Source organism: Sarcophilus harrisii, chromosome 4, assembly GCF_902635505.1.
Source record: "Sarcophilus harrisii chromosome 4, mSarHar1.11, whole genome shotgun sequence".
Taxonomy (NCBI): Eukaryota; Metazoa; Chordata; class Mammalia; order Dasyuromorphia; family Dasyuridae; genus Sarcophilus; species Sarcophilus harrisii.
Genome location: NC_045429.1, coordinates 148,681,659 through 148,702,785, shown reverse-complemented (window position 1 = coordinate 148,702,785; position 21,127 = coordinate 148,681,659). Strand labels below are relative to the sequence as shown.

Genomic DNA, 21,127 nt, shown 5'->3' with positions numbered 1-21,127 from the left:
TGTAATGATCAGATACAGTTCTGCTACCTCTTAAGTTTAATTCTGTAATCTACCAAAAGGTGCATTTTAAAAAGGAAAAAAACAACAACAACAAATTTTTGAGCTGCCTTTTTGATGAGACTTTGTATTTGTAGTTATAAGATGGTAGCAACAAACAGTTCTCCACCCTTGAAACAAGTATCACTGTATTTCTGTTGCTATGGAAATGGACCCAAAGAAAGTGCTTATTCGTGTTTTTGGGTTTTTTTTTTTTTTTTTTGAGAGCCCCAAATTGAATTAGTGTAGTTTCTTGCTGGCAGTTGTGATTCTCCTGATGAGACATTGGATGACTGCCAGGGTGCTAAAAATGCAGCATCATTGCTATTTTCTTTGACCTCAATGCACTGAGGCAGTTTTTCAGTTGTTGCTGGCCTTATACTGTTCTCTCAATAAATTTAGTGTATTTTAAGATGCCATATTAGACCTTTGAGGTATCATGTGTATCAGATCTATTTTATGTTAGATGACTTATTACTCAACTTGCTCCACTTGCCAAAATCTGCTGATATTGGCCTTTCTGTTTTGCATTTTTCCAGTAAGTAAGGTTTTGAGATTTTTGACTGAATTCTTCTTATCCATGGAACTGTTCTTTAAACTCTTCATCATGTTAGAACCAGTAATGAAATTTTGAAATTGTTTTTACAAACTTTTAATTATAAGTAGCTTGAAAGGGAAGTACAATATTTAAGGTCCTCAGTTAGAAGTATGCACACATCTTGAGACCTTTATTTATTAAATGAGCCCTGTTAATAGAGTGGTTTTTGACATTTTTTTTCATTTTGGGACACATTTCAGATGAGAATGGTGATACTTTCACAGGCCCAATTGGCTGTTTTATAGTTTATTACCTTGTTTTTCCCCTTTTAGTTTTTTGGATGTGTTTCAACATTAAGAAGAGTTTCTTATTTCTCTGTCATATTCATATTTTAACATAAAAACTTCAAATTCTTTTGAAAAAAATTATGCCTAAATAGAGATTATTTAGTATTTTCTTCTTTCTGTAGTATCACTGACCGAATTAGATAAGGTACGAAGAATATGGCACCCCAGAGAAGCTGTTTGGAAGATTAAAAATCATTTTACTTTTACAGTCCAAGAATGAGAAGTTGAGTTGTTTGGTTCTATGACAAAATTTCACCTTTTAAAATTATTTTGAGTGATTACCTATTTCCTTATCTGGAAAATGAGCTGCCAAGAAAAGCCTCAAATGGAGTCACAAAAACTGAGACACCACTGAAATAAATGATTGAATTATAACAATTATCTGGGGCAGAATAAAATCTGTGAAACCCTTGTCCCTTTTTCTTTCTAATATGCTGAAACCTATGTATTAACAATGATTGTTCAAGTTGTAAGTAATCTTTATCATAGTTTAAAATACAATTTGATTTTTGCAGTTTTTTATTTCAAAACTTGTTAGTCTTTTGCCAGAAGATGTTTAATATTATACACTGAACAAGGTAGTAGAGAAGAGGTAGGCCATTCTTATCTCTAAAGATCAAGCTAAACCAATTTGCAGATTTTATAAATACAGAAATTTAGAAATTTTTATGTTTTTTGATTTTTAAAAAAAAGCTTCACCATAGCTATCTTATGTTTCCTTCTGCTAGAATATGGTTGTATTCCAGTGGAATTAATTATATGCTGCCAATGTAAATGTTATCTCTAGTTTTTGCCGGTTGAATTACTTTTCACATCTCTTTATAAACTGAGTGATATTGCTAGTAGATTATTTATTCTAGGAATTAGTAACTTGGACAGTGGCTTCTCCATTGAAAGGAAAATAACCAAGAGGTTAGTGATTAAAATGTGTGATTAAATGTCCTCCAATATGTCAAGGTTATACAATAAAAATGCTCTGAAATTTTCCAAATTGGACATTTTGTGAATTTACACATCTTTTGAAACTTTAAAGGAAATTTATTATTTACAACATGTATTATATATAAATTACATGCTTTTAAATAATGGACAAAAAGCAAAGGTGTTCTTTTGAACAAAATACATAAATTATATCTTCCTGAATGACAAATTATGATGGTATCATACATAGAGATAAGAGCTAAGGCAGTAGTTACTAATGTTTTAGAATATGAGAATAATGGATTTTTTTATTTGTAGTTGTAGAATCTACGTTTATTAAGAAAATGCACAATAATGAAAAGCTCCTTTGACATAAATAATAGTTTCAAATAGTTATTTTATTAGTCATATTATGCATAAAATGCAATTAAAAACGAAGATATTACTCATATAGAGGGTAAATTTACTTAAACTTATGTATTCATATAGAAATGGGGAAATCTTTGCAATAATTATATAATAAGTGAGTAACCTCTTGGTTAGATGAGCCGAAATTTTAAAATGTCCAGTCACTTAAATATCTCCCATTTTAAAATTCCTTCAATTCTCAACTAAAATCTTGTCTTCTATAGGAAACTTTTCTCATTTCCACTTAATTCTAAAGCTTTTCTTCTGTTAATTATTTTCAATTTATCCTGTATATAGTTTGTTTGCACACATTTATTTGCTTATTTCCTTCTTTAGATTGGGGATTCCTTGAGGGCAGGGACTACCTTTTTCTTCTGCTGACCCTTAGAAGCCTTCTTTAGAAAGAAACAAAAGTTAAACATTTTTATAGTTAATTAAGCACCTACTTTAATGCTGACCTAAAGATGGTTTTGAGACTACTCACAGAATGTGTGCCTGTGCATATGGCATTGTCCTTTTCGAATATGGAAAGCTCCAGGACTTTGAGTTTTGGTCCTTCTACCAGTCTCAATATATGTAACCCCTGAGCCTTCCTTAGCCCATATGCCTTAGTAGTGCCCAAAGAAACTAGATCTAAACAACAAAGTGGCTCCCCAGAAAGCAGCTGGTGCTGAATTTTTTTAGCCTCCTAGAATTAAGATTTGTTTTGTTGGCTTGGAGAACCCATAGGTATCACCATGCCACAGTGTGACATTCTGACATAAAATTTTAAGGAAGTATAAGTTTTGATGGTGTTGAATATAATTTCTAATTAATGTTTTCTGTTAGTAACTAAGACTCAATTTACAAAGAAAGAAAAAAATTCCCCTGATTCTGATTTTATATTACTTTAGATAGGTTTTTGGGGGTATATTAGGTTTTTTTTAAAGTAAATAACTTGCTTATTTTAGCTTAAAAATTGAGTATAGACTCTTCCTGTGATTCATTTTCTGTGTCTGTGGCATTTTATTCCAATCCTTTCCTTTTGAAGATGTTCTTCTTGGTGTCTGTTACATTACACACTCTTTTGCTTTTCTTTGTATTTATCAGATAGCTTTCTCTTTTTCCCTGTCTCTTATTCTGGATCCAGTTACTCTTAAAGTCTTCCAAATGTGAATGTTCCTCTATGTTATCTCACAGAAATCATAAAATCACAGAATTTCAGAGTTGGAAGGAGCATTAGCAGACTATCTAATCTAAGTAGATTCAACAAGAGGGAGAAAGTCAATACAAATTACTTCAGCCTAAGGCCTGCTTTTTTTTTTCTTTCCCAGAGGTGATATTTCTCTATTTTTTATACCCATTATAAAACTGATGTATTTCTTTCTCTTTTTTTAAAATATATGATAGTTTTTATTTTCCAAATGCATGCAAAGATAGTTTTCAACATTCATCTTTGCAAAACCTCAGGTTCCACATTTTTCTTCCTTTCCTCTCCCCTCCTCCTTCCCTAGACAGCGAGTAATTGGTAGGTTAAATATGTATAATTCTTCTTAACATTTTTCCACATTTATCATGCTACACAATAAAAATCATATCAAAAAGGAAAAGAAATGAGAGGAAAAAAAATAAGCAAACAAACAACAATAACAAAAAAGGTGAAAATACTATGTTATGACTCTTTCTATCAAATCTATTGGAATTGCCTTGAATCACTTCATTGTTGAAAGAACCAAGTCTATCACAGTTAATCTTGTTGCTGTGCACAATGTTGTCTTGGTTCTATTCATTTCACTTGGCATCAGTTCCTGTAAGTCTCTCTAGGTCTCTCTGAAATCATCCTGCTGATCATTTCTTACAGAACAATAATATTCCATAACATTCATATACCATAACTTATTCAGCCATTCCTGTTGAGGGGCATCCACTCAGTTTCTAGTTTCTTGCTACTACAAAGAGACCTGCCACAAACGTTTTTGCACATATGGGTCATGTGGGTCCCTTCCCCTTCTTTATGATCTCTCTGGGATACAAGTCCAGTATTTTGTAAAAAAAATTTTTTTTTGCTGGGTCAAAGGGTATACACAGTTTGATAGCCCTTTAGACATAGTTCCAAATTGCTTTCCAGAATTGTTGAATCAGTTCACAATTCTACCCACAATGTATTAGTATCCAGTTTTTCTCATATCCTTTACAACATTTATCATCTTTTCCTGTCATTTTAGCCAATCTGAGAGGTGTGTAGTGGTACTTTAGAGTTGTCTCAGTTTGCATTTCTCTAATCAGTAGTGATAGAGAGTTTTTTTTTCCATAGGACTAGAAATGGCTTTAGTTTCTTCATCTGAAAATTATGTTTATATTTTTTGACCATTTATTAATTGGAGAATGGCTTATATTCTTGTAAATGTATTTCAAAAGAAAAATAATTCTATGTAAAATTCTAATATTGATTAATATAGACGTTAATCAAAGAAGTACTAATTACATTAGTAAGAAAAAAAAGAAATTCTTACACTGTGTATATATAATCTTACAGATGTCCCCACAGAAGATTTTCTGAACATTCTTACTATATATAAACATTCAGTTCAGTACTTTGACAATATAAGTGTAGTTTTCTCTTAAGCAAAGACTTTACTTGAATAAATTATTTTTAAATGTAATTTTTGTGAATAAAGTTGCATATTATAATTTTGAATTTGTTTTGATAAAAGAACATTTAAAAATTTTAATAATATCAGTTTACAAAATATATACATAGTGCATATTATATTATTACATATGTATATAATATATATTATATATAAACTATATTTTCTTTTAGTTTTAAGGTCATTAAGTTTTTGTGCCAAAAGTTAACAACTTTTTAGAAGTTTAACATTCTAGTGAAAAAAATCAAAGACACTTGAATTCTGCAATTAATTTTAGATATGTTTCATTCCATGAGTGTTACAATTTAAAAAGCTGTGATTTGGAAGGTTGCATTTTGTGAGTATTTACTGAGATATGAATTAAAATGTGATATGATTTTGGTTTTTCATATGGTCTCAAAATTTTTATATGTTTTTTATGAATAAAATTTTCCCCATGCTATATTTCATTTTATAATAGGCAGGATATATTTGGGGGGGTTTTGTAAAGATTGTTATCAAATTCATCATAGCCTTCTTTTTTCCCTGGGGCCTAAACTCTTCTCTGCTGCTTTGAATCTCACCTATACCTGACAAAGAATGCCAGTTACAGTATAATCAACAAACAGTGATCCAGCCTTTGCTTGAAAATCTCCAGTATGGAGAAAACCATCACTTCTTGGGATAGCTTATTCCACTTTTAAGTAACTCTTATTATTAAGAAACTTGTTTCTTTGTTGTTGTTTTTTAAAGATCCCAAAATTTACCTCTTTGAAGCTTCTATCCATTGCTCTTAGGTCTGTCTTTTGTGGCTAAACAGAACAAGTCTTATCCTTCTTGCACATAAAAGCCCTTCAGATATTTGGAGATAGCTATCATATGCCCACTTGTCTTTTTTTTTTTTTTTTTTTTTTTTTTTTTTTTTCTAGCTTAACTTTCCCCATTTCCTTCAAGTGGTTTTTATTTGGCACAAATTCACCATTGTGTTTGCTTTACTTAAGAAATTTGTCATCTTATCATTGTTTTTCCTGAATTGCCCATAACTGAATAGGACTGTCTACAGATGGTCTGATCACAGAAGAGCACAACAGAACAGCCACCTCCCTTTTCCTGAAGTCATAACTATCTTAAAGGGCATAGATTAGCTTGCTTTCTTCTGATTTCTTTGAACTCTCTTCTTACCAATTCCACTGTGGATATCATTCTATGGCTGGCTTTCTACCCTTCCATCAAAACTCTTAAGAGGGATTGGTCAATCCCTTCCAAGGTAAACATTATTCCCTTCCCTCCCCGTTTAGCTACTAGCAATTCTACTAGTGAGATTCAGCTGTATAAAAAAATTTCTCCTCTTTATTTCTTCTGCTTTTTGAAAGGTAAAATTATTTTTAAGACCAATTGTTAACTGTTCTACTTTTGACAGAGTTCCAATAGATGTCCACATATAGACAGTTCTTGCTTTATATGTATGGTCCATTCCACAAAGCCCTACTTAAAGCTACTTTTATATAATATGAATTTGCCCTTAGCTACTCATTTCACTTAGCCTATATAACAAAGGCATACACAAAATAATAATACATTTACACAAGTCATAAAAGGTACTAAAATGCAGGCATATTAAATGCTGTAATATAATAATAAACAGAATTATGAAGTGAAAATAAAAGTTAATGATATAGTCACAGTAGCATATAATAAAGTTAACATAGGTGTACAATATTTGTTGCCTCTTTCCCACCCATTGCACCTATCCTTTATCACTGCTAACTGGCTGCACAACTTTTTTGAATGAAGCTATTGAGAGATAATGGATAATGGATAATGATTTTTTTTTCCTCATCTATCTGATGATAAGCAATTTTATCCTCAACTAGTCTTTGAACTTTTAAATTCTTGGAAGAAATTGGATCCATCTTTTCCATAGAAGAAAAAAATTCACTCAAATGGTGAAATACTTTTGGCAATTGTTTTATTGTGAACCTTTTTCATTCAACCTAGATTCCAAAGTTTCCTTTTCTTCTTCTGCAATCTTTGCACCTAGTAGTTCAATCAGGTCCTCATTTGACAGTTCTTCTTGAGACTCAGTCAACTCCTCTACATCATTATCAATCAAATTTTGCTCCAATTCTTGTGCTGATTTTACAATCTTGTTATCCACTTTTTGGAATGTTTCATATTTGTCAAATTTTTTGGAAGACAAATTTCTTTCAGAATTCTTTAAAAGTTAAATTTGACGGGGCAGCTGGGTGATGCAGAGTATAGAGCACCAGCCCTGAAGTCAGGAGGACCTGAGTTCATATCTGATCTCAGACACTTAACACTTCTGGTGACTGTGGGCAAATCATAACCCCAATTGCCTCAGGAAGAAAAAAAAAAAGTTGAATTTGAGAAATACAAATTTGTATAAAATGAGCTGTCTCTATTGAAGTATAACATTCTCTATTAGTTCATGCTATTTGTTTATTATGATCTGCTAATTCTTCATCTAATTCCTTTTTTTTTTTTCCTGATCGTCATTTGTGTCATTCTTCCATAGCAAAATTGCCTCCTATTCTGCCTCCATTGATTTATGTCTTAAGTATTCACCCTCTTCTCTGCTTTCTAGATTTCTATCCATGAATATTTCCTCAACAACCAGTGCCTATTTTATTTTTAGCTGTTGATTTTGAATAACATAGAGCTATATTCCAGTCATGTTATCATTCCACTATATCTCAGGATATACCAGCGGTCAAATTTGCCTCTTTTTACATTAGGTATCTTTGCGTTTCCTTGCTCTTCTTTGTATATTATCTCGGTTGCTCAATTGTAAACTCATCCATTCCCTTAACTTCAGTTATTACTTCTAGAAAATGACTCCTAAATCAGTATCCTAACCTTAATACTTCCCATAAATGGTAGCTTTATATTTCCAAACAACTGTATTATATATCCTTCACTGAAAGTGCTAACAACTCCTCAGACTCATGTTTAAACTAAAACCATCGTCTTCTTTTCTAACTTATAAATATCCTATTTCTATGCTTTAATGTAGATAAATGAGAGGCAAGAATATAATGCTGGAAAAACTGAGGCAAGCTAGAGATTAGAGAGAATTTAATAATTTATTAAATGGGAGAGATACACTGGGACCAAATGGATCCATGGCTTGGTCCCAGGGCTGAATGAGACTATCATCTCCAAGAATCCAGCAAACAATGTGAGTTTTCACATGGCTCAGACGCAGGGGGTAAACTGAGGCAGGGGCAGAGTCAGGGTGCTGAGAGCAGGAATGGGACTCTAACAGAGTGGGATGATCCTCCAGAGTGGGGGATGACATAATAGGGGGAGGTACCCCAGACATGGGGAGAGGCACCTTGATAAGACAGTATCTGATATTTTGATAGCTTGGGATGGGGAAAGGTATTTTGATATTCTAAAACATAAGATCTTTTATACTTATAAAATATTCTGATTAAGAGTGAGGGTGTGATTTCACAGGACTGAGCAGACAATTAAAAGCAGAACAATTAGGGAAACTGAGTCAGGGAAATAAAAGAGAATTGTGGCATAACAGAATCAAATTATTGCCTCTCATTTGCCTTCAAAATCGAATCAGTTTCCAAGTCCTGTCAAATGTATCTGCATAGTGTCCTTTCTTCCTCTACCATCCCAGTTCAGTTTCTCATTATTCCTTCTTTGACTTTGGGAATAGCTGCATAATTAATCTCCTTATTCTCCGTTTTCTTCCCTTTCCTATTAGTCTTTGCACTATTATTACAAAAATTTTCCTTATATATAGGTCAAACCACATCATACCTCAGCTCAAAATGTTCAGTGGTTCCTCTTGCTAACTAAAATAGAGACTGTGTATGTAGCTGGATATTTAGAGCCATCCACAATCTGAATCCAGTTTATATTTCTAGCTTAATCATATATTCTCCTTGATGCATATTGAAATCTAGCCAAACTAGAAGATTCACCATTCCTAGATGTTTTCTCACCCTTTGTCTACTCTTTGACTTTACATATGTTGTCTTCCAAATCTGTAGTAGTATCACTCTGTATCTTTGCTTATTGAAATCCCTTCCTTACTTAAAGGTCTGCATGTTCCATGAAGCCTTCCCTCATCTTCTTACCTATAAATGATTACTTTTTCAAATCTTAACTACTCAATTTGAAGTCTCCAGTGTAATATTATAACTCTTACAACATAGTTGTGTGTGTTTGTGTGTGTTTTTATCTGATCCATCTTTCTGAATGAAGGTAATTTAAAGGCAAGACTGTTTTATATTTGCACATAAATGGGTCTCTCCTTTCCACTTAGCGATTATCTGGCTCAATTATATTACACATTAAAGTGCTTAATATGCTGAATGGAATCAGAAAGATACAGGACAAGGAATCAGGAGATGTTTTCTAGTAGAGGCTCTATCACTGGCTTTTTGAGTGCCTTAGTCAAGTTCTCTCTGATAAATGTTATAATTATTATTATATTGTTATTAATGTTTTATTCATTAGTGTTATCATTATTATATTATCTAATGTTGCATACATGTTTTAGCTAATGAATTAGCAGAGGACCTATGATTCAGCTTGTCAAATAGAAACGGGCATTGCCAAGTTTTAATAATATTTTTTTAAAATGTGTCGAGGATCAGCAACAATCATTTGTAAAACCCACCAGTTTTTGGTGTTTCTTGATCTGTTTCCTGAGCTTTAAGGAACTGATTCCAGTTGATCATTTATTTCTGATCAGATAGAAGAAACTTATCAATTGACTCTAGTATATGCGATAGTCTCTGAGACCTTCTAGCTTTATGCTTTTGGAACTTAACATAATTGCTGAACTGATATGCCCTCAAAAACATCCCCTTCTCTTCTCCCTTCATTCTGCTTTTACTGTAAATAATTGTATTTTATAATTCTAATTAGAGATGTTTAATTTACTTACCTTCATAGACCACTTCTGGAGAAGATGTACGAGACTTCACAAGAGTCTTAAAAAATAAGTTCAGGTCAAAGAAGTACTTTGCTAAACATCCCCGGCTTGGCTACCTGCCTGTGCAGACAGTTCTTGAAGGTGACAACTTAGAAAAGTAAGTTTCCATTTTTTTCCAGAACCTTGACAAATATTTACTTAGTGTTTTTCTTTACAGTAAGGATTTAAAAAAAAGAAGTACAAAGAATTTTAATGAGAAATATTTCTTCAGTAAATTTTATATAATCATTATTTGTTAAAAAAAAAAAAAAAAACTTGGGGTGTTTTGTTTTCTCTTTACCATTTACTTTAGTCTGGTATGTTTGACTCAGACTCATAAAATTTATGTTTATTTTTCCATCTTTTCCTGATTGGTCTTCTGTTCTTTTGATTATAAGTGAATTTGGACTTTAAATCATCCATTTTCATAGGTTTTTCCATTTATATTGATGTTTTTATAGCTGCTGTTAGTATGTCTTGCATCTTATTAACTATAAACTTTTTATGATCTCAATTATAAAACTTACTAAAGGACACAAAATTTCAGTTGTCTCTAAAATTTTTGCTCTTCTTTAACCTGTAACAACTGAAAGAATCAAGAAATGGAACATTGTGTGAAATAGACTAAAAGACAGAATTAATTCTTTTCCCAAAGATTATAATTGGGGACTGCAAAGGAATCATTCTTAAAATAGTAAAATTATTTTGGATTATTATAACCTAAAGAAATACTGCTTCAAGTTAATATTCTAAAGGACAAAAACTTTTTATAGAATAGAAATGCAAAAGATGATTTGAAGAATAAATAACCACAGTTTGAATTTTAAGAAATACCTATGTTTAAATTATGTTCCCCAAAATTTTATTAGAGAACTAAAGGAAATAAGATGTTAACTCATCCTATAGAAAATAGAATGAATAATTCTTAGACAAAAATCATGGTGAATCTCTTACCTACATAGGCATCTATACTTGTGCTTTGAATATTTGGGAAATATTCTTTATTGTTAAGAGTAATCATCAGAGTTCATAATGGGGTAGAAAGAAACAGTAATGGTAAGAGAATGAAAAAAATTCTGTCAAATGACTGGCATAGTTTTTCTGCAATTTTTATGTTTCAACTAGGATGCATCACATGGAAAAAAAAAAAAAAGAAGCCAAGTGTTCTATCATTTCACTTCAAGTAGAATCATAGAACAATTTTATCTGATTTATTTATGTATGCATCACATATAGACTGTAGACACAAGTGGCTTTTCTTTTCTTTCTTTCTTTTTTTTTTTTTTTTTTTTTAGAGAGAAATGAGATAATTTTCTTTATTATAGCTTTTTATTTACAAGATATGTGCATGGTTAATTTTTTAGCATTGACCTTTGCAAAACCTTCTGTTCCAACTTTTCCTCTCCTTTCCCCCACCCCTTCCCCCAGATGGCAGGTAGACCAATACATGTTAAATATGTTAAATGCAATATGTGTATACATGTCCATACAGTTATCTCAGAGTTGTCTTAATTTGCATTTCTCTGATTAATAATGAACAAGAGGCTTTTCTAAGTGATGAATTTATTTCACTTTAGGTAACAATGACAAAAAATTTTAAGAGCTACTGTCAATAGACAGAGTATTGGCTTTAAAATCAGAAAACGAAAGGATTTATTAAGCACCCATTATGTCCCAGGCACTGTGCTAAGTGGTTTATACATGTTATCCCATTTGATCCTTACAATATCCCTTACAATATCCCTGTGAGATAGGTATTGTTAGCCCCTTTTTGCAATTTGCCAAGTTAAGTGACTTACCAAATTCACAGTGTAAGTATCTGAATCAGATTTGAATTTTGGGCTTCCTGACTCCAAACCCAGCATTTTATTCACTGTACTATTTAGCTGCCTCTAAGGGTGATGATATTAAAGTTAATCTCTTGTCCATGGCTGTATGAGGTCACTCTGCAGCTCATTAAAATTCCCTCATCCTTAGCTTCCTCATCTGTAAAATAGGGACAATAATGTTTGTAGTGCCTATCTTATAGGATTATTAGGAGGATCAAATGTGAGATGTGGTATTTAAAGTACTTTGCAAATCCTTGAATTGCTCTTTAAATCTTAGTTATTATTTTATTTCCCTTTCTGACAGCTAGAGAACTACTTTCATGATGTAAATTGTCATTTTCCTATGTTTTTTAAAACATATAAGTATCTGTATACTTACCAATACCCATAGTTGAAAACAGCCTTAAATCAGAGGTCCTTAACTTTTTTTTTTTTTTTTTTTTTGGTATCATGAACCCCTTTGGCAGTCAGAGACTTATGGACACTTCTCAGAACATTGTTCTTAAATGCAAAGAATAAAATACAAAGGATTAACCAAAACAAATAAAAATAAACCCAAATACACAAGTTCACAGGTTTTGGGTTAAGAACTCCAACCTTAAATGAAATAGAACTGTCTAAATAAGAAATATGGCTTCTTGATCATTTTATATATATGGCTTTTTTTTTTAAAATTGTTTTTAATACTGAATCTCTCTATCTTGCCTTATCCACTTATGGGTCTGAATCTTCTCCCTCTGTTATCTATGAGGCCAATTTGCCTCTCTTTAGGCAATCTGGTAGTCCCTCTGCTTGTGGAGGCTCACCATATTAATGTTGATTGATGTTAGCGTAGATGCTAATCTGCATAGCCCACTGCCACACTACCTTGTTGCCTTGTTTTTAGTGACCCCATTTCAGAGAATTAAGAGTTTGCCCACAATTAAAAGTTATTCAAGCAAGAAAATTGTTTTTTTATTTTAATCACAAGCAAAAAAAGGGACTACTATCACGTTATTGTTGTTCTTTACATTTTTAGACATCTGTATAGCTATATTTGTGCCTGATTTCTATAAGTAATGTCTCATGTATCATTCTCTCTATGTTATGTGTATGTGGTTATTTTCCTCAGTTAATATCATATCTCATTTGTCTTTTTAAATAATAAAAACACTATTGGCCTGAGAGTCAGAGGATCTTGTTTCAAATTTGCCTCTTTTACTACCCAGAGGCCTTCTGAAAGTCATGAAATAACTCAGGATCTTAGTTTCCTCATCTATAAGATGAAGAGGTCAGATCACACGACCTATGAGATTCCTTTTTATTCCAAATCTATGATCCCGTGAAGTATTATCCCAGAAAGCTGACATTTAAAGGGTCTGACCTAGTTGCATTGTTAATTGGAACAAGTTGTTAACATTTGTGCCTGAATGCCAACAAACCAATATATTTTACATGATTTGTTATGATGGATTTGATCATTTTGGACATTGTATCATCATTTGCTTTCTTTCTGTCAAATTTAATATTGTTATTAGTTATATCATTCCTTATTAACTTGCTATTCCAGAGATTACTGAAGAAGTGGCAAAGAGCATCTTTGCTATTCTCAGTAATATGTTTTGTGATTTCTTTTGAATGATGGTGAATATATCTCACAACACTTTGCACATTGACTTGCTGACATTTTATACTCCCCCCCCCCCAAAAAAAAAAAAAAATGAAGCTAGACTGTGTTCTGCAAAACCTAATTAGAAACAAAAGATATGAGTACCAACTACAGCTAGCCAGTATATTTTAGTACCTAGAATAAACCCCAATGTTCTAATATAAATCATATTGCTAAAGTTCATAAGGTCTAGCAGCTGCAGCTGCATTTTTACTCTCATAGAGTGAATAACCATTTATGTGGGTGGGTATTTGTTTTACTCTTTTTAAGGTGCAGTGACTGGGGAGCAGTAGGGGGTTGGTGCATTGGTAACTTGTTTTATAGTTATTTATATAGTAGTCATTCTAATAGGCCTTATTGGGCCTTTTTATATTTGTACCATGTGACAACCTAGCATTTAGTAGCCACTAATTATAGATGAATTGTGTAGATGGTTACTGAGATTTTTTTTTTTTTTTTTTTTGGTAAAAGAACAAAAGAACAGTTGCCAAAATAAAAAAAAAAGGGAAATCTATGCTAATATTTATTTATTGAATTTTATAGCTGTTTAGGCAGACTTTGTCTTTCTAAATAAATGAAAATAGTTAAGCTAAACGTAATTAGAGAATGTTGTTCAGTTGTTTTCCATTTTCCCCAAAGTTAGATTAAGAGAAATTGAATTCCAAAGGTTATAAAGGGTACATAAGAAATCTTATTTACTTTAGAAAGACATTTACTGACTCCTGAGAAAGTACGATTTATTTCCCTAAATATCTTTAATAATAAACACATACTTTGTCCTCCAATATCACTGTGGCCAGTGAACTGTTGCATGTAGTACATGAATTCCTTTCTAGACATTCATTCTTGATGGTTATTTTCATTTTGAGAAGAGGAATGATTTGTTTTATGTGCAGTTATAAGAGAAAAAAACACCAATGGTAATCAGAGTCAAGAAAACAGTATACCCAATGACTACAGTAGAAACAACCACTACAAAAAATAAACAAAAATTAAGTTTTTTTTTTTTTATTAATTATAAAGAACAAGCATAGTTTGAAAGAAGAGATACGTGAAGAGACCTCAATCCCACATATCCCTTGGCAGAGATAGGAAGATCACTATTATTTGTACATGACATATATTTTTTGGTACATCAATCTATTATACTGATAATATTTCTCTTGCTCTTTTTTTTTTTTTTGGTTTTAAAATATGCAATTTATTATGTGAAATAATTCTCCCTGAGAGTGTGAGAGACAAGATAAGATATTGGGGAAAACTATGATGATATTAAAAAAAAAAAAGACATCAATAAAAAAATTTTTTTTCAAGCCCATTGATAATATGATTAAATTGCAACAGGTCTATTCTACTGCTAGAACTCTTAGTTAACTAATAACATTTATTAAGTATCTAACCTTAGGCTCAATGCTGTGGATAAAGTAAAGAAAAACAAAAAGATCAGTCCCTGCCTTCAAGCTACTTAATATAGGAAGAGGAGATGGTAGGCAAACCAACGATGTTTATATGAGATTTTATTTAAAGGAAATTGGAGATAATTTTAGAAGGAAAACACACATCTTGTGGGATCCTTCTAGAAAGGATTGTGTTTTATCTGAGATTTGAAGAAAATCAGGGAAGAGCTAAGAATTAAAAGAAATCAACCATTGCAGAGGAAGGGTATTAAACAATGATACTCAGTCAAGATGCTTAAGTTGATACAAATAAGGGATCCCTGCCTCTGCTTGGTAATCAGTCAGCAGGGAGAAGCCTCTTGTGATTTTTGACTGGGATTTAAAGATCAGGGCCTGTGCGTTAAGTCTCCTAAGCTAAGCTAATCTTAAAGCTGGTTTCAGCACTTTATAAAGAAAATAATTAGCTTAAACCACATAGTGAGATGCTTGAGAAGATAGACATTCTTAATACAATAACTGGTCCAGGCTTTAGGAAATAGGGGTCCTAGAAAGATTGTTACTTATCAACTTGTATTTGGATAATTACTTAACTGTCTCACTAACAAGTTGGCTGCTTGATATGCACCCTATATTGATCTTTGTGACAGGTACATGCAAAAGAATCAATTCACTTTGTAATGTCAATGGGCTTCAAAAAAAGTAAAGTGAGGCGGTAGTGCTGAAGATCATCATTATTATTTTACCCATCATTAATTAGTATGCATATAAACTAATTTATCTTGGGTCTAAATAGATAACAGAATTCAAATAACTGAAATTTTTTGTATAGTTTTTAAATCACTTTAATGAGATCAGATAAAAGGCAAGTTAAAAAGCTGCCAAAGATGTATTAAAATAAAACAACTTTGCAAAGAATTCCTTTGGGTCAGTAGATAGTCAACCCTATTTTCCATGTATTATGACAGGAAGAGAATCAGTGTTAATAACAAGTAATCTATGGACTTAACAATACTTGAAATTTTATTTTATGAATTATCAAAAAATTAAATTATTCAGAATAATTGTATTAAGTATGTTTTATTGCATTTGAATCACTTGAAAATTAGTAGTTTATGTATGACAACTGGAATATTTCATTACCAAGAACACTTCCTTCAGTAGACACTCTAGTATGTGGTAACATGTTTTATTAGATAAACTTGTCCTAATAAATACAGAAGCCATAACTTTCTTAAAAGGTAACTCCTAATTAAACAAGAACGATTTAACTTTGTATTTTTTTTTTCTTCCTTCCCATGAACCAAATGCCAATATGTTATAATATTGTTGACATCTTTAGTCTCTGGCCTCTTTGAGGGTTACTGATGGCCTCAAGAATACTTAAAGGTTGAATAAAAATGTTTTAAAAAATCTTATTCCTTTTTCTTATAAATTTATACCAATATATGAAGAGCTGTGAACACTTTTCTATTCATTTGCCGGTATCTGACCTTCCTAACTCAGTTCAGGGAGTTATTCTTTGTGCCAGATGAATTAACTTCACAAGAACCAGTCAAGTAGCCTCACAAAGCCTTTCCCATTTCCATTAAGATCAAAACTATATTCTTTTAATCATAAAAACTTGTGAGAAATACCCTAGTGTACTTAAATATGAGATATTTTCTTATGCAATTTATATTTAAGGAAAGTATGTAGCAAATACAAATCGCAGAGCCCCAAAGTATTGTGCATAGAAAATTGTTCACATAATTGCTTGCTACTTATTTACACAGTGTTTTTAATAATTTAAAAAATTGCAGACAATTGTTGTTTAATATTAAGCAGGTTATATATGTGTTGTTATACTGGTTTTTATGAAAACAGGTGTTTTGAAGATATTAAGATTTACTAATAGACATCTGAAAATATCTTTTTTTGAAAATAGATCCAAAGAGAATTAATTTAGTTACTAATTTGAATTAGAAAGTCTCTGTTCTTTGTAATTTCTTGCTACGGAGTCCAAACTCTAATTTTATAATATTATGAAATAGTTAATTTTCTTTTGTAGCTGATGTATAATAGAAATGGGAACATTAGGTGTTGGTGAAATAATTCAGATGCTTCTTTCTCTTGTATTTTATTGAAGATATAGGAGCTTTTGTTGAGCTGGCTTTTAAGTTTAGTTCATTCAGCAAATAGAGTTAATTTTTACATGTTTTATACTTGCAGCACTTTTATGCAAAACTAGAGTTTGAATTTGGTTAAATGATCTAAGTGATTTTCAAATATTTTAAGGCTGTGAAATCTTGTTTCATTTTTATTGTTGTTTCTCAGTTCTATTCCCCTCTGCTAGTCCTCCACATTGCTCCCCCATAACAAAGTTGATAGATTATTAAGCATTTACGACGTACCAGACACTGTGCTAAGCACTGGGAATATAAGTACAAGCAGTCCTTGTCCTCAAAGAACTTGCATTCTTAGAAGGGAAGATGGATGATAACATATAAAAGAAAGTTGGAAAAAGGAAAAGGGTGAGGTGGTAAATGATGATTGAATTGAGATAATTTGTAGATGTATAAGGTTTTCTAGAGCTTATTTTAGAAAATGTAGAAATGAGTGAATCTTCAGTTTCATTCAAATACTACATTAAGCTTGGATATATTTATTCAGGGATCTCAAAGTCTAACAGGGAGCCAAACATACAAACAAATACGTTTAAAAACAAGATAGGATAAATCTGAAAGAATCAACAAAGGAAGTCGGGAGATATTGACAAAGCTTTCTTAGGGAAAGTAGGAATTGAGGTTTACCAGGAGGCAAAGATGAGTCAGTCCATTCCAGGGTTAGAGGATGGTCTTTGAAAATGTCCAGGGTAGAACTGGATTGTCTTGTTCAAAAACTAACAAGAAGGCTGATGTTATTGGTTTATAGAGTACATGAAGGTGAGAGAGGTATAAGAAGACTTGAAAGATAGCACAAGGCCAGATTATGAAGGAATTTAAAAACTCCAGAATATTTTAATTGATCCTAGAGTAGTAGGAGCTGCTGGAATTTACTGAGTAGAGGGGAGATGTTGTCAGAAGTTACTGTATAGAAAGATCACTTTTTCCTCCCAAAGAAAAGCACCTAATCTCTTCATTTCCAAGTCTTGGTCCCATTTCCAGTCTCTTCCCTTATGTACTTCACTCCATAGTCTTCAGCTTTGTAAATTTACTCTTCTATTTAAAAAACAAAACAAACAAAAGTCAGTGATGACCATCTCATCTCAGTATACATAATAAAATTTTATTTTATTTTATCTTAAAATTTCTTTCTCAATGAGTAATTTGACATTTTGTTTTAAATAAGAATATTTTAAATATGTTTCTTATGTAGCTGTACTCTGACTTCTGTTTATTTTGATTTTCTTATTTTGGCTCTGACTGAATTCAGGTATATGGGTAGGCCACATTTAAGAAGTGTTTCTTTTATCCCCAGTTGTTTTGAATTACATTAAATTATTTGTTCTGTGATTTTTTTCCCCCCTTTCCCCTCCTTACAGTCCTATCACACTCATCAGTATGTGGCCAGAGCAATATGAGTGAGTATATATGGACCTTATATGCAGAAGGCTAATGCTCAGATTATTTTATTAGCATGTGGTAATTACTAAACTCTTGGCAATAAATAATACTACATCCCTGGATAACAATCCTAGTGGTCTCTTTGCATGGCAAATTTATTCCTTTAATTGATCTAACATTTCTGTTAATATAATGCATCTATATTTGAACACAACATGATGTAATTTTTTTTTCTTCCTTTGAAGCCCCTCCCAGTCCCCACAACTATTTCAGGATGACACACATTCCAGGATAGAGCAGTATGCCTCCAGGTAAGAGAATTTAACAAGAGACTTTAACTTTAACTTTTTCTGAATTATTTTTTGTATTAGTGTTGTGTAAAAAGAATATTTTGCTGTAAGGAAAATATAATTCCAAAAGGAAAAAAAAATGTAGAAAATATTTCCCAAAACTTTTTAGAAATTTAGAAAATATAATTTTGTATACATATAATTGCTTATACTCTTATATTATTATGATATAATTGTATTTATTGCTAAATATTGACTATATTATAGTACCCATCAACTTACCATATTTTGTAATAAAGTTCTTTGTACAAGTACAATGGAATAATTTTCTCAACTCAGAAATTATCTGATTATTATTGTATTTTTGGGAATTAGGAAGTTATGAATTCTTAATTTTCATGAAGAAATTTGAGAATTGAGTAAAATTTTGTTGTGCTTTGTTACTAATCATTCTCTTTCAAAACTTAGCATTCCTGTGAGTGAAAATATCAACTGAAAATCAGATCAGAACAGTTCCAGACCTTATAATAGCAGACTTCAACTTATATATTTATAGTATCACAATAACTACCTTATTCCTCAGTTTCTCAACCACCATGATCTGTTCCTTCATTCCACCTCAGCTATCTACAGAAATGATAACATCTTGATCTTGTCATTGCCCATACATTAACACATTGAATGAAGAGTTCCAAAATCGAATAAAATCTTATAATTCCATTTCTCTCAATACCCACCTGTTATTTGTTATTCATCATGATTTCTAATTCTTTTCTATGCCTTAATACTTCCACAGATTCCTACCCTGCCCAGGCTATGCTTCTTCCCAGTTTCAACCCCTTAGTGAACTAGTCCTTTATTCTTGAATCCCTAACTCTTGAATTCCTACTCTTTTTTGCCACTTACTTACACCACTCCAAACTCCAACTTTGGATTATTCTCAACATCCATTTCCTCCATTCCAACTCACCTAAAAAAGAGCTGGGTAAAGTTACCCAACCAAGCCAACTTGTATCTATTACAAATTTGATATCTGATCTTAACTGAGCTTTCACTTGAGCAAAATAAATTAATCATTTTCTCCTCCAGGATTGATAGTCTATACCACTAACCACAAATTTCTGTCCTCAGAACCCTCACATAGTTCTTCGGACCTTGCTTCATAATTTAGTATGAAAATTGAAGGGTTTTTTTTGTTTTTTCTTTTTGAGATTCCTATTTTTTATCTTCTCCTAAATTCATAGTTATCCCCTACTATCTTCCCCTATATTTCATTCTCATGAAGAGGTGACCCTTCTGCCAAATTGGTCTGCTTGTACATAATTATGCAATCTTATCCCTGTCTATTTTTTTATGACAGATTGTTCTTGTTCGCGCGCTCTCTCTCTCTCTCTCTCTCTCTCTCTTTATCGCTTGCTCTCTCTCTCTTCTCTCCCTTTGCACAGTACTTAGCATATTGTTGATATTATATAAATGCTTATTTCCTTACTTTCTCCTTCTTGGTCCCCTTTGCTAATCACTAACTGTGTATATGCCCCAATGCATTGTTCTGGGCCTTCTTCCTTTTCCTATGGGTACCCATTCACTTGATGATTATCAGGAATTAATTTGCCTCTCTATGAAGATGTCTCCCAGGTCCATGTTCTATCTGTAGGCTCTCTCAAATTGCCAACTACCTTTTGGACATTTCAAACTCAATCCATTCTCATGATTGCAGTGCTTGTTCTGAACTTTTCAATGAATACAAATGGTGCTATTTCCAGGATTCCAAGTTCATGGCTTTCAGTATATTCACTGTCATTACCCCTATGTTCAATCATTTGTTACATCTTGTTTTTGTCTCCATCACACATTTTCCTTATGTCTCTTTCCTGTCACTTACACATTGATTAACACATCCCATGTTCTCTTTCTGGATCTATTATAATATCCTAGTTGTTCTTTCTGCCTCAAGTCTCTCCACTTTAATCCATTCTCCATTGAGTTTCCATAGTTATTTTCTTAAAGTATAGATCTGACCATGTCAGTCCTCTATTAAAACTCCATTTGTTCTTTTTTGCATCTAGGATTAAGTAGAAAATTTTCTGTTTGGTATTTCAAGCTTTTTTTTTTTTAATTTTTTTTTTTAATTTAATAGCCTTTTATTTACAGGATATATGCATGGGTAACTTTACATCATTGACAATTGCCAAACCTCTTGTTCCAATTTTTCACCTCTTACCCCCCACCCCCTCCCCCAGATGGCAGGATGACCAGTAGATGTTAAGTACATTAAAATATAAATTAGATACACAATAAGTATACATGACCAAAACGTTATTTTGCTGTACAAAAAGAATCAGACTCTGAAATATTGTACAGGTATTTCAAGCTTTTAACAACTTGGCCCTAATACCACTTTCCTAGCTTTATTATTTCTCTGCATGTACTCTGTGATTTAGCTTTAAGCTGTTTTGCACACATGACACTCCATTTCTACTTTTGCCTTTGTGTTGGTTGTCCCTGATGTCCAGAATCCTATTTCCTACCCTTTGCATCTTGGAATGTCCACTATTTGTTGTGACCAAATGCCGTATTCTGCCTGAGACCTTTCCCTACTCCC

At 32.1% G+C, this 21,127-nt stretch overlaps 1 protein-coding gene across 12 annotated transcripts in view; it reads left to right on the top strand.

The window, feature by feature from the left end:
* Positions 1–21,127, top strand: part of UTRN (utrophin) — a 639,104-nt gene that overhangs the window by 587,996 nt on the left and 29,981 nt on the right. For 10 of the 12 annotated variants that reach the window (XM_012549387.3, XM_023503253.2, XM_031968408.1 and 7 more), the window contains 3 exons: positions 9,801–9,937; positions 18,214–18,252; positions 18,481–18,546. In XM_012549387.3, the coding sequence (XP_012404841.1) occupies positions 9,801–9,937; positions 18,214–18,252; positions 18,481–18,546 (242 nt within the window). The remainder of the gene's footprint in view (positions 1–9,800; positions 9,938–18,213; positions 18,253–18,480; positions 18,547–21,127) is intronic. The other 2 variants (XM_023503254.2, XM_023503251.2) reach the window with 1 other exon arrangement.